The 13,191-nt window shown below is 43.7% G+C and overlaps 1 protein-coding gene across 1 annotated transcript in view; it reads left to right on the top strand.

The window, feature by feature from the left end:
* The window catches only part of lrrc32 (leucine rich repeat containing 32), a 36,393-nt gene extending 26,700 nt beyond the window's left edge, over positions 1 to 9,693 (top strand). The window contains exon 3 of the mRNA XM_068033102.1: positions 4,826 to 9,693. Within this exon, the coding sequence (XP_067889203.1) occupies positions 4,826 to 6,721 (1,896 nt within the window). The 3' untranslated portion in view covers positions 6,722 to 9,693. The remainder of the gene's footprint in view (positions 1 to 4,825) is intronic.
* The last annotated feature ends 3,498 nt before the right edge of the window (positions 9,694 to 13,191 follow it).

Here is a 13,191-nt window from a genome sequence, read left to right as displayed (position 1 = left end):
TACAATGTCATTTCATTCCAGTGAGCCCACTGAATTGAAACAGGATGTTGTTTCCTTTGAAGCTGGGTCACTCTGCACTCCTGGATCAGTTTCACATAGAAAAGAAAGACTTGCTTTTATACAATGTCTTTCACCACCTCTGGACAATCCCAAAACATTTTAAATCCAATGAAATACATTAGTTGAAGTGTAGTCACTGTTGTAATGTCAGCGATGAGGCAGCCAATTTGCACACAGCAAGCTCCCATAAACAGCAGTGTGATAATGACTAGTTAACTGGTTTTAGGCTAAGGGATAAAGATTGAACAGGACACCAGGGAGAATTCCCCTGCTCTTCAGAATAGTGCCAACGTTCTGGTGAATGTGATATTTTGAAGAAGACTGGGATTGGGCGGGAGTCGGGATGGTGGTGGGGGGTGCACGCAGTTTAGTTCTCCCTGGTGTCCTGCGCCAATCCTTAGCCCCGACCAACAAAAAAACGATTATCTGGCCATTATCACATTGCTATTTGTGGGATCTTGCTGTGCAAATGTTGGCTGCTGTGTTTCCTATATTACAACAGTGACAACATTCCAAAAATGCTGAACTGGCTGCAAATTCATTTAACTCTGCAATTATCTCTCCAACTCTTTTACCTCTTTCCTCCTTTTAAAAACTTGCCTCTTTGACCAACCCTTTGGTCATCTGCCCTAATATCTCCTTATGTGGCTCAGTGCCAGGTTTTGTTCTATAACTCTCTCTTAAAGCATCTTGGGATGTTTTATTACATTTTAAGGCACAATATAAATGTGAGTGCTTTGGGACATTCTGTCCAATGGTTCCTCTAAGCTGTCCGAAGGTGCAGCAACCCAAAGGTTCCAGTGCAGGCTGAGCACAAGTTGGCTCCTTTGAGTTACTGCATATCCTTGGCCATGCAAAAAAAAATTAAAGGTTCCGCACACTTTAAGTTGCACACAACAAAAAAAAAGAGAGGAGTTTGGTTCTGAGGTGGTTAATAAAGGCACTATAGAAATGCAAGTCTTTTTTTTTCAAGCTTCGTTTTAGCAGCGATATTTTGGAGAGTCTTTTTTTTAAATGTCAGAAGCAGATGCTGATGATCCAGATTTACTAATTGTGTCCACTCTTTAGTTTCATGTAAGTCACTTTGCTACACTGGGTGCCTTTTGGAGGGAGATAAATCTACCCAAGAACCTCCTGAAGAGACCCCACCATTAAGTGAAGCTGCTCAATCGCGGGATGCCCGCTACCTGTCAGGTGACATCCCCTGGGCTTCCAGCTGTTATCACAACTCCCCAGCAAGTGGCTTGTGTTGTGTCTCAACCCTTGATGTTGCTGCTGTTGTTATTTCGTCTTGTTACGACCTCAGTAAAGACCGTTAACTTTTTTAAAATAAAAGAGATATGACCAATTAACGAATCACACATTTTAAAAGACTTTTACTATAATAATTTCACTAAAATTCAACATTAACTGAACAGTACTTAACAGGCAGTTAATACCCTAAATTACAGAGAAAAATATTTCCCAATAACTTATTAACACACTTATTAACACACATCACAATTATACGTTGGTGTTCTCAGTGAAAATGTATTCTTGCAGTTAAAAGTCTCCAACTCCTCCCAGTTGCATTGGGTTGTATCTACCCATGCCCTTAAAGCCAACATCCTCTTTGCTCACTTTTTCTGAGCACATTCGACAGGATGTCCGTTAATAAGGCAATCTTTGATGACCCCATTGGTCTTCTCCACAAACCTTGAGTCATCGAACTGGGTTCAAGTCTTAGCAGCCCGTTTACTGTATCGGTGATCTGAGAGCAGCAGATTTCTCAGAGACAGCTCACTTTGTCTCTGTGTGTCTCTCCTTGTGTTGTGCAGCTGACTGCTGATCTTAGTTTCTTCATTTCAGCTCCCAGACCTAGGACAGCTTGTCGAATTTATCCAGATCAAAAGTCAATAGTCAATTTTCTTTGACAATTCTCAGAGACTATAAGTCTGGTCATAGCAAAACCACCTGGGCCTTCTTTTGTTTACAGGTATAAAAAGCTGCAACTCAAATCTGCATTTGAGAGCCTCTGGCTCCCTGTTTACAATTGGAGATCTGGGAGAGTGAAACCCATTATCTTTTAGGTGTTACAACCTTGTCCCCTGTTTTCAAAAGGGTCTTTGATCTTGGTTCCTTATTTTAATGATAACCAAGACCCCTGGCTTGTCTCTGGGCAGATTTTGTATGAGATCATATGTCTCCTCCAAATGTCCATTTTACACTACATTAAAGATCACAGTTTTTAAAACATAACCACACTACAAAGTCCAGTGTTCATAACAATCTTGCAAAAGGGGTCTGATAGAACAGGACCTGACCACATGGGGAAAGTCCAGGTCAAAACACTTTCACTCACAAGGCATTTATGGCCTAAGATCAACTGGTTGAAATGGGTGGGCGTAGCTGGAGCCGATAGCTGGCTGTTGTCATCTGCTTACCTGTTAAAGAAAACACTTGCAGTTTTATAGAACCTTTCATGACCACCGGATATCTCAAAGCACTTTACAGCTTTTGAAGTGTAGTCACTATTGTAATGTAGGAAACAAGGCAGCCAATTTGCTCACAGAAAGCTCCCACAAACAACAATGTGATAATGACCAGATAATATGTTTTTGTGATATTGATTGAGGGATAAATATTAGCCAGGGGCATAGAAGAGAACTCCCCTGCTCTTCTTCAAAATAGTGCCATGGGATCTTTTATGTTCACCTGAGAAGGCAGACCGGGCCTCTGTTTAACATCTCATCCAAGGGACAGCACCTCAGACAGTGCAGCACTCCTTCAGTACGGCACTGGAGTGTTGGCCTTGATTTTTGTGCTCAAGCCCTAGAGTGGGGCTTGAACCCAGAACTTTGACTCAGAGGCAAGAGTGCCACCAACTGAGCCATGGCTGACACAAACCTTAGTTGAGAGTTTATTGAAGCATGGTGATTTGGTGTCCCATTTACCTTGCATGGTGCCCTACATGCGCTGACATTGGAGGTACAATAAGCCTCAGTAGTGCTGGTGGTAAAAAAAAAAATGCGCCATAGTTTTGTCGTAGCACTCACCTCTGAGCCAGAAATTCATGGGTTCAAATCCCACCTCAGCACCTTGAGCGCGCAATCCGGGCTGACACTCTAGTGCAGTACCGAAGGAGTGCTGTTTTGGAGGAGGTGCTGTCTTTTGGATGGTGGTGTTAAACAGATGCTCTTTCTGCCTGCTCAGTGGTTGTAAAAGATTCTATGGCACCCCTTGCTTTATGAAGAACAGCAGGGGAGTTCTTCTTGACAACATACGTCCCTCAAGCAGCACCATCAAAGTGTGTATGTGTCAACTGTGTCTCAGTGCGTAACACTCTCTCACCTGTGAATCGGAAGGTTCTGGGTTCCAGTCCCACTCCAGAGACTTGGGCACAAAATCTAGGGTGATGCTCCAACGCAATACTGAAGGGGTGCTGCACTGTTGAAGGTGCCATCTTTGGGATGGGAGTGAAAAACTGATGCTCCTGCCTGCCTGTGAGGTGGATGTAAAAGTCCCCAGTTGGGCTTTGACAACTAAATCGGGGAAGTGGTGGCGTAGTGGTAATGTCACTGGACTAGAAATCCAGAGGCCCAGGCTAATGCCCTAGTGATATGGGTTCAAATCCCACCACGACACCTGGTGGAATTTAAATTCAATTAATTAATAAAAATCTGGAATTGAAGACTCGTCTCAATCATGGTTTCATGAAACCATCATCAATTGTTGTAAAAACCCATCTGGTTTGCTAATTTCCTTTAGGGAAGGAAATCTGTCATCCTTATGACACTAGACCCACAGCAATGTGATTGATTGACTCTTAACTGCCCACTGAAATGGCCTAGCAACCCAGTCCGTTGTCAAGGGTAATTAGGGATGGGCAACAAATGCTGGCCTTGCCGGCGATGCCCACATCCCATGAAAGAATTTTTAAAAAAAAGAATTCAAACTCATCTTTTGGGATTAGAAATTGTGATCGTTGGGTTACACGATTCCTTTGCCTCGACCTCAGAAAGGGGGATCCTCCCTACTGTCCCATTACAATTCTTTTTTTCACCCCACCACACCCCACCCCCCCCCCCCACCCCACTACATTTTAGCAGACATCCTGTGGTCTTTGAGTGAGCCTGACAACCCAGTGTCAATTAGTGACAAACTACAGACACTTTCATATGGGCATAAATAATTGGGCAGGAAAGGACCAGTTGGCACATTTTGAGAGAGGCAAAAACAGAGAGGGGAAAAAATACTTTGGAAAATTCCTCTCCAACTGCACCCTCAGCCCACCCCTGCCCCCAACTGGCCATCACAAACCTTGTTGTAGGTCCATCAGAAACTATAAAACACTAAATTAGAAATTGAGTTGAGACTGACCTAAGCCTCGTTTTACCTAAAACAGACTTTAAGCCTAGTATTAGAGATTTCAGCCCCTTAGAAACAGCATCTGTTTAAGAAAACTGATATTTAATCTGGCCGATGATATTGTTAGTGGATCCACGTTTGCAAATCCATCAGCGCCAAAGATCCTTTTCCTTTACAAATAAAGCAGAGAAACTCAGGCAAAAGAACAAGTTGGGATATCAGCAGGGTGAGGGAGAATGGGAGAGTATTGATCGAGTGACACCAAACTTGGGTTTTAAAAACGAGTAGACGGCAGTCACAAAGGACAGTAGAGGAGAGGGAAGGGGAAGAGCTAGCCTAGGTATTTCTGGCATTGTTCGGATTCGCAAATTGTGTACAATACAAATTTGTCTTGTTTCTCCTCTTCCCCCTTTTTTAGATCGAGGCAGAAGCATTATGCCAGAACAGAGGCCTTAACATAATCCCCAAGGGTCTCCCCCTTGACATATGGAAACTGGATTTATCTGTTAATCACATTAAGAAGCTGACAGTGGAGAATTTGACACTCTATAGCTCCATCCAGCACCTGGATTTACAGTCCAATCACCTGGAGTTCATCCAACCAGGGGCCTTTGCCAGTCTGTCCCGCCTGGAGGTGCTTAACCTTGCAAACAACCTCTTGGATCTGAGCAAATATGGGCTTGGCAGGCTACCATATGTGAAAAGGCTAGAGTTGTCAGGCAACAGTTTGTACACTGGTGTTGTTGAGGGTTTTCTAGAAGAGGCACCCTTGCTTGAGGAGCTATCCTTGGCTAGGAACAGCATCACAAAGCTCTCAGACCGCACATTCCAAGGTTCTCCCTCTTTGACGCACGTAAACCTGCAGCACAACATCATCATCGAGATAGAGTCGGGGGCATTTCAATCACTTTCCAATCTGTCTGTGCTCGATCTTGCCATGAACTCCATATCCTGCATCACTGACTTCGACCTCAAGCAACTCCAAGTCTTGAACTTAAGCATGAACAGTATTGAGCACTTCCTGATGGCTGATTCAGAAGATGAGTACGATCTGCAGTGGTTGGATCTCAGCGATAATAATTTGCTCTATTTTCCGGTTTTCCCCAAGAAGAATCACCTCAGGCACCTTGATCTGTCGCGGAATTCAATCCAAGGATTTTCCCTGCCTTCCTCCCTTTTGGAAGGGAGCTCGAATCAGAATTTCCAAACTAATGTAAATAAGGCCTCTTTGCCAGTGCACTTGTCTGAACTGGTGTATTTGGATCTGAGCTACAATGAGATAACCTCCATCCCGTGGGATTTCTTCCGAAGTATGAATTCGCTGAGGTTCCTCAACCTGAGCAAGAACTGCCTCCACAGTTTTGTAATTGGTGAGATGAATATGTTGAACTCGCTGGTGGAACTTGACCTGAGTTCCAATGCATTGCTAAACCTTTCAGTGGCAAGGAACAGCCTCAACTTTCTTGAATATCTGTATCTTCAAGACAACTACCTACAGAATTTGCCTTCTAATATCTTCAGGGGTCTCTACAGAATAAGAATTCTTAGCCTTCAGAACAACAATATCAATGTTTGTCGGGGCATTCACAGGCATGAGGACCACTTAGGCGAGTGCATGCTTTTCTCTAGAATCAATACACTTAGGTATTTATATCTGCATAACAACAACATTAAGTATTTGCCTCCTCACGCATTTCATCAAACACCCCTTGCGGAGTTGGACCTTTCTATGAATCCTGGGATACACATCCATCCTGAGGGCCTGTCAGGCCTGGAAGCCCCCTTGATCTATTTATCTTTGGAAGGCAATGGGCTTCTTTCATTAAGCGTGAACCTATCACACTTTTCCAATCTCAGAACACTGGACCTGTCTGAGAACCAGTTGACTGAGCTTCCCATTGCCAACAAGAATTTGTCTTTAGAAAACATGGACCTGCGCAACAATAGGTTTGATGCCCTGCAGGAGATGTCCATGGAGATGTTGAACGGGACCCTGCGGACCTTGCTGCTCTCTGGCAACCCATTCAACTGCTGCCGATCCACCTGGGTCAGGTGGCTGGCCCAGGTCAACATCCTGGATAAGTGGTCAGTGTTGTGCCATTACCCAACTAAAGATGGATACTCACAAACACACTTGTTCAACGCTCAGCCCAGCCTCTGCAAAGAGATCACACAAGACTGGACAACGTGGAGTCTTTTAATGCTAATATTAATGATCGTAGCATTCTTCGTTATAATTGCCATAATTTCGGGATGTTGTCTGGCACAAAGGCAAAAGGTTAATGAGATATTCATACATCATGTAAAAGCCTAGGCAATGGACTTTTTTTTTCTTTGTCAATGTTTAAATGAAGTGAAATGAGGAGAATAAACGGTTTATATAATCTAACTCATATCTCACGGCCATCACAACCCGAAAGGTTTTTATAAAGAAAGCCAGTCATTTCCAGCTGGTTTTTCTGACCTTGATAACCTGGCCTCTCCTCGAGGACTAGAAGCTTGCAAGTAGCTGCCAATAGACTGAAGCTTCCCTCAGCAATTGCTCCTTAATTGACTTCAGACTGTGTCTCTTTAGATCACTGCCCCATGATCACTTTCCCCACATAGTGGGTGTGAGAACAATGGTCTTAAATGTAGGAGCCAGGTTAAATATAGATCCATCTTAGCACCTTAAGATCACAACTCTGCCCCAGACTCAAGACTACCCATGATTAATGACATGGGAGATCAGGTGTTATGGTGGAAGCAGATTCAATAATAACTTTCAAAGGGAAATGGATAAATACATGAAGGAAAAATAAATACAGGGCTATGGGGAAAGAGTAAGGGAGTGGGGCGAATTGGATAGCTCTTTCAAAGAGCCAGCACAGGCGTTATGGGTCAAATGGCCTCCTTTGGTGTATCATTCTATGATCTTATATTTTAAAAATCTGTTGAAAATTGTTTTCTAGTTTGTGATGGTCTACTGGGAATATAAACTGAGTAGTTTGAAAGTCTTCAATCTTTGCTGAATTATACACAAGCTAATGCCTCTCATAGGAACAGGAAGAGGCCATTCAGTTAGATCATGGCTGACCTGCATCTCGCTTCCATCTATTCACCTTGGTTTTGTAACCCTTAATATCCTTGACTAGCAAAAATCTTAACAGTCCCCTTCCCAAGTCAGGGTGCTAAGTGTAATCTGGAAGTAGTCAGAATTGATAATGTGAATGTGCTCATGTCACACCATGTACAAGAAGATTGGTAATGTGCTTGCTAACATCAGCATGACTATTAAACAAGGTGAGAACTGGTTTATTGAGTAGATTGGTGTTTAGCTTGAGTGATTATTTCTATGTTTCAAATAAGTATTTTAATGTATAATATACATATTTAAACAAGTGACAATATGAGTTCCTTTTATGACAACTTTACCGATCTCCTGACTTGAGACCTCCCTTGACAGGACTTGTCTGTGGGGTATCATTATTACAATTGTTAAACATAACTGAAGGGAGAAGACACAGAGAACAGAAAGCCACCAAGACTGAAAAGAGTAAGAGAGAAAGAACTTGGGGATGTATACACATACACATGGCTATGGGAAAAAGGCAGAGGAGTGGGACTAGGTGAGTTGCTCTTGCAGAGAGCTGGCACGGACACAATGGGTCGAATAGCCTCCTTCTTTGTTATAATCATTCTATGATTCTATAGCATCTTTCATGACCATAAGATATCCCAATGCGCTTCAAAAACCCAATGAAGTAGTTCTAGAAATGTAGTTACTGTTGTAATGTAGGAAACACGGCAGTCAATTTGCACACAGCAAGCTCCCACAAACAGAAGTGTGACGAATGACTAGATCATCTGGTTTTTCTTTTAGTGATATTGGTTGAGGGATAAATATTGGGCAGGACACTGGGGAGAACCTCCCTGCTCTACTTTTGAGTTAATGTCGCAGCATCTTTTCTGCCCACCTGAGAAGCAGACGGGGCCTTGGTTTAATGTCTCATCCAAAAGATGGCACCTCTAACAGTACTGAGGGAGTGCTGCACGGTTCTGGGAGTGTCGGCCTAGATTTGTGGTTGAATCACTGGAGTGGGACTTGAACCCATGTCCAAAGGAAAATCCTCTGGGGTTGAAAGACTTTGGGAAGCATAGATTCAAAGTCACTTTTTTTTGCACTTTAGTTTAGTTTAGAGATACAGCACTGAAACAGGCCCTTCGGCCCACCGAGTCTGTGCCGACCATCAACCACCCATTTATACTAATCCTACACTAATCCCATATTCCTACCACATCCCCACCTGTCCCTATATTTCCCTGCCACCTACCTATACTAGGGGCAATTTATAATGGCCAATTTACCTACCAACCTGCAAGTCTTTTGGCTTGTGGGAGGAAACCGGAGCACCCGGAGAAAACCCACACAGACACAGGGAGAACTTGCAAACTCCACACAGGCAGTACCCAGAATCGAACCCGGGTCGCTGGAGCTGTGAGGCTGCGGTGCTAACCACTGCGCCACTGTGCCGCCGCTGAGGTGAGAATGCTACTGTTGAGCCACGGCTCACACACAGGTTGCTGCCAAAGTTATGGCGGTCATTCTGGGAAAAGAACACCTGGAAATTCCAGTTGATTTTGAATTGAATGTAATTAGTTTCAATGATTTTTCCTGGTAACTTGACAAGTGGTGAGTGTAGCGTGCTGGGAGGAACAAAGTGTCTTCGGACCTACATTTTCCAAAGCTCTTCGCTGCGGGTTTTCTTTGTCTTGTGTCGGAGTCTGTTAGACTAATTGTGGAGTTGTTGATGATCTCTGTCAATCATTTGTTTTGTTGACTACCAGGATGTTAGAAGGAAAACTACATAGCCCCTAGCCTTTTTGTTCATCTAGCAATTCCTCTGTTCCGGTGACATGGAGAACTTGGGTTGAGTCAGGGGAATACCTGCTGCACCAAGACATCAGTCCTATTTAGAATTCAGGGACAGCTAAATACTGAAGACAACACCTTTACACGATGACCAGATTAGAAGTTCCTGTGAGCCATGTGATGATATATGGACATATTCTACTCATATCCAATTGCTCTCCATTGTTTTAATGGAGGCCGATTGACCCATTTATTTAAAACTGGCTGGCATTTGCATCAAACTAGGTGTAAGAGTAATCTGAAACTGCCTGTTAAAGCATTCACATGATAACGTCACCAACTGTAATTTTTACCCTTCTGTGAAGTTCCTGTGTGTTCAGCACTGTAAAGGTTTAATGCCTTATTTAAACTGTGATTAATGAAGAAATAAAAGAAAAGTCAAATAATGTTTCCTTGCATTTGTATTTTGTGCTGCTAGCTAATCGCTTGTTGCAATCATTAAAGTAAGATTGTTGCAACCATGATGGGGGAAGACTTGCGTATCTGGATATAGCTCTGTCGTTTTAAATGAGGAATCAAATGCGGGGATTCCATGCAGAACATGAAAAATGGTTAATGGCAGTAATGAAGGAGGTAGCCTCAGCAGGCAGTATGACCAGTACTGAAGCTGCCAGTCCATTTTAGATATTCCCAGGTGAGATCATGCTTCTGTGTTTCAGTGGATAGGACTCTAACCTGAGTCAGAGATTGTGGGTTCAAGCCCCACTCCGGAGACCTGAGTACAAAATCCAGGCTGCCACTCCAGTGCAGTACCGATGAAGTGCTGCATTGTCGGAGGTGCTGTCTTTCAGATGCAATATTAAACTGAACCCCTCGCCTGCCCTGTCGGGTGATCACATGGCACTATTTGGAAGAAGAACATGAGAATTCTACCAGTGTCTTGGCCAATATTTATCTTTCAACTAACATCATTAAGAATGGATTATGTGCTGTTATCACTTCTGTTTGTGGGAGCTTTCTGTGTGCAAATTGACTGCCTCACTTCCCACATTACAACAGTGACTGTACTTCAAGTACTTTGGCTGTAAAGGGTTTTGGGATGTCCTGAGGTGGTGAAAGAAGTATAGGAAAGGAAGTCTTCCTTCTTACGTTTGAATCACTCGTCAGTATGATCAAATATGGAAGTCAGTGCCAATCAGTTCACAGAGGATATGCTGGAGTCTACAAATGGCATTGGCATGTACAGCAGGATGTTCTAATCACTTGTTCTAATGATTAGGTCCTGCAAATACCAGTTAACTGCTATGATATGAAAATTCCTTTGTACTGTCAGTTGATTGTTTCAGGATGTTTTCTTTCACAATTTTGAAGCCACGCTGTGCTCACCGAGTAGGGTAGCTTCCCAGTTGTCAGTGTCCTATTGCTCAGAATATTTTGCAAAGGATTCCAAGTTGATCTCCTGGAGGGCGAACTGAGGACATTGAATCTTTTTCTTATTGGCCAGGCGTAGCTAACAAAAATCCTGTTTTTCCTGTTTCCACCCAATGCCAGACTGTTATAGGAGGGGAACATGGTTGGTTTTGATATGTTGATTTCTTTAATGGGATAATTTAACTTTACAGCCAATGAAATACTTCTTAAAGTTCCATCACTGTTGCAGTCACTTGTGTTCAAATCCCTCCATGGCCTTGTCCCTCCTTATCTCGGTAATCTCTGATATCTGCGCTTATCTAATTCTGGTCTCTTGTGCATCTCCGATTTTAATCAGTTCCATCATTGGTGACTGTGCCTTCAGCTGCCTCGGCCCTAAGCACTGGAATTCCCTCCCGAAAACACTCTGCCTCATTTTCTCCTCTAATACGCTCCTTTAAAACCTACTTCTTTAACCAAGCTTTTGGTCATCTGCTCCAATATCGCCTTGTGTTGCTTGGCGTCATATTTTGCTTTATGTCACTCTGGTGAAGTGTCTTGAGATGTTTTATTTCATTAAGGTGCTACAAAAATGCAACTTCTTGTTGTAATGTAGGAAACGCAGCAGTCAATTTGTGCACAGCAAGCTCCCACAAACAGCAATGTGATAATGACTAGATAATCTGTTTTAGTGATGTCGGTTGAGTGACAAGTAATCAGCTGTCAAAAAATGTCAGCAAAGTTGGTTTTATTAGCTAGCATTTTGGGTGAGATGTTAAACCAAGGCCCCTGTTTGCCCTCAGGTGGGCGTAAGACATTCTATGGCCATTATTTTAAAGATTGGCCAGAACACCAGGGAGAAACTCCCCTGCTCTTTAAAATATAGCCATAGGGTCTTTTACACCAACCTGAGGGCAAACAGGGGCCTTGGTTTAACGTCTCATCCCAAATACCAGCTAATAAAACCTACCTTGTTGACATTTTTTGACAGCTGATTACTTGTACCACAGGAAAGATGGGGAATAGGAAGATAATGAACAATCGTTGTGGGCACAGAATCACCTCAAAGGACATCGGGAATAAGTGGTAATGTTTCTATATTTGCAGAATAAAGTATTTTGGGTAAAGCATTGGCTAAAGACAGACAGCTCAGAGTGCCCTGAATAACATGAAGAGAAAGAAAAAGCAAATAAGCATTGCACTCAAGAAATGATCTATTTAGTTAATTATTAGTGTCATGCAGGCCCCCACCTGCCAAGAATGAGGCACGCATTATTTTGCCACATGAACACTAAAAACTTAAAAATGTTGCTGGGAAGAAAAGAGGAAGGAATTGCCAGACCCTTCGCCAGAAAGATCTTTTATGCATGCCAGCAGACAGTGTTGGAACAAAGTACCCAGTCCCTGCTTCCCCAATACACAGTTGACCTGGTCAGACCAGTTTAGTCTCATGACTAACTGGCGGTTGGAGCTTTTTGAATTTGAACTAGCCACAGAGTTTTAAAACTCAGAAAGCTCTTTGCTCCAGGACTGAGCACACCTCTCTCCTATCTGCTCCCATTTCTTCCCAATGGAACTGAAGACCAATTGAAGACACATGAACCCCAAGAGAGAAAAGTCTCCTACAGTAAACAAGGTTTAAGAAGAATACTGGGCCCCAATGAAAAGAAGGACTACAGTGAGCTCGAAGCACCGTAACAAGAAACTCTTCTGATTAGGCCTCAAACCTCTCTATTTTTCTTCTGCTCTTTTCTGTTCCTATATGCATGTGTGTATCACATGTGCATGCTAGCATACGCGCGTTGTATGTATGTAGGCGTTAACTGAATTGGAGTTTAAGTTTTTAAATTTTAATGAATTTCACTTTTCTTCTTTAAACCTAAGAAAGCCTGTTTATGCTCATTTCTTTGCCTTATAATTGGAAAGTGGTGAACAAGGATTCACCAAGGGGGAGCTGAAAACACAGTGGCTGGAATTTTACACCATCCCAGCGAGCCGGATGGTGGTGGGGAGGTGACATAAAATGGAGCGGGAGGCCCCAGGAGGCCTTCCCGACCCACTTCCGCCTCCGCCCCACTTTACATGGGTGGTGGGGGGGGCGAAGAATGGGCTGCCCGCCCGGCACCAATCAAGGGCTTTAAGTTGTCAATTAATGGCCACTTAAGGGCCTTGCCTGCCGCCACAGGGATTTTACCCGTGGAAAGCGGGCATCCTGGAGCCAGAAAAGGCCACCTGGTGAAGGCTGGAGGCCTCTCAGCACCCCGGGGAGGGGACCTGACAATCGGACACAGGATTGAGGGCCGGGCCCCGCTTCCCCAACCATCCTCAGGACCCAAGACGCCCCCTTCCCCCCCCCAAACGACCACGATTGCTTCGTCAGGGCCTGAACAATTACCCCCGGTGAGGCAACCCAAACTTACCTGCACTCCTGGCTCCATGTCCTCAGCCGGGTTGCAGTCCCAGCAGTGACCACCACTCCCGATGGCACTGCTGGGGTTAAGAGCTGCCGGTCCGATGATTGG

The sequence above is a fragment of the Heterodontus francisci genome, chromosome 6 (assembly GCF_036365525.1).
Source record: "Heterodontus francisci isolate sHetFra1 chromosome 6, sHetFra1.hap1, whole genome shotgun sequence".
NCBI lineage: Eukaryota > Metazoa > Chordata > Chondrichthyes > Heterodontiformes > Heterodontidae > Heterodontus > Heterodontus francisci.
Note: the sequence above shows the minus strand (reverse complement) of the source record. Positions and strands in the feature narration are given on the sequence as shown.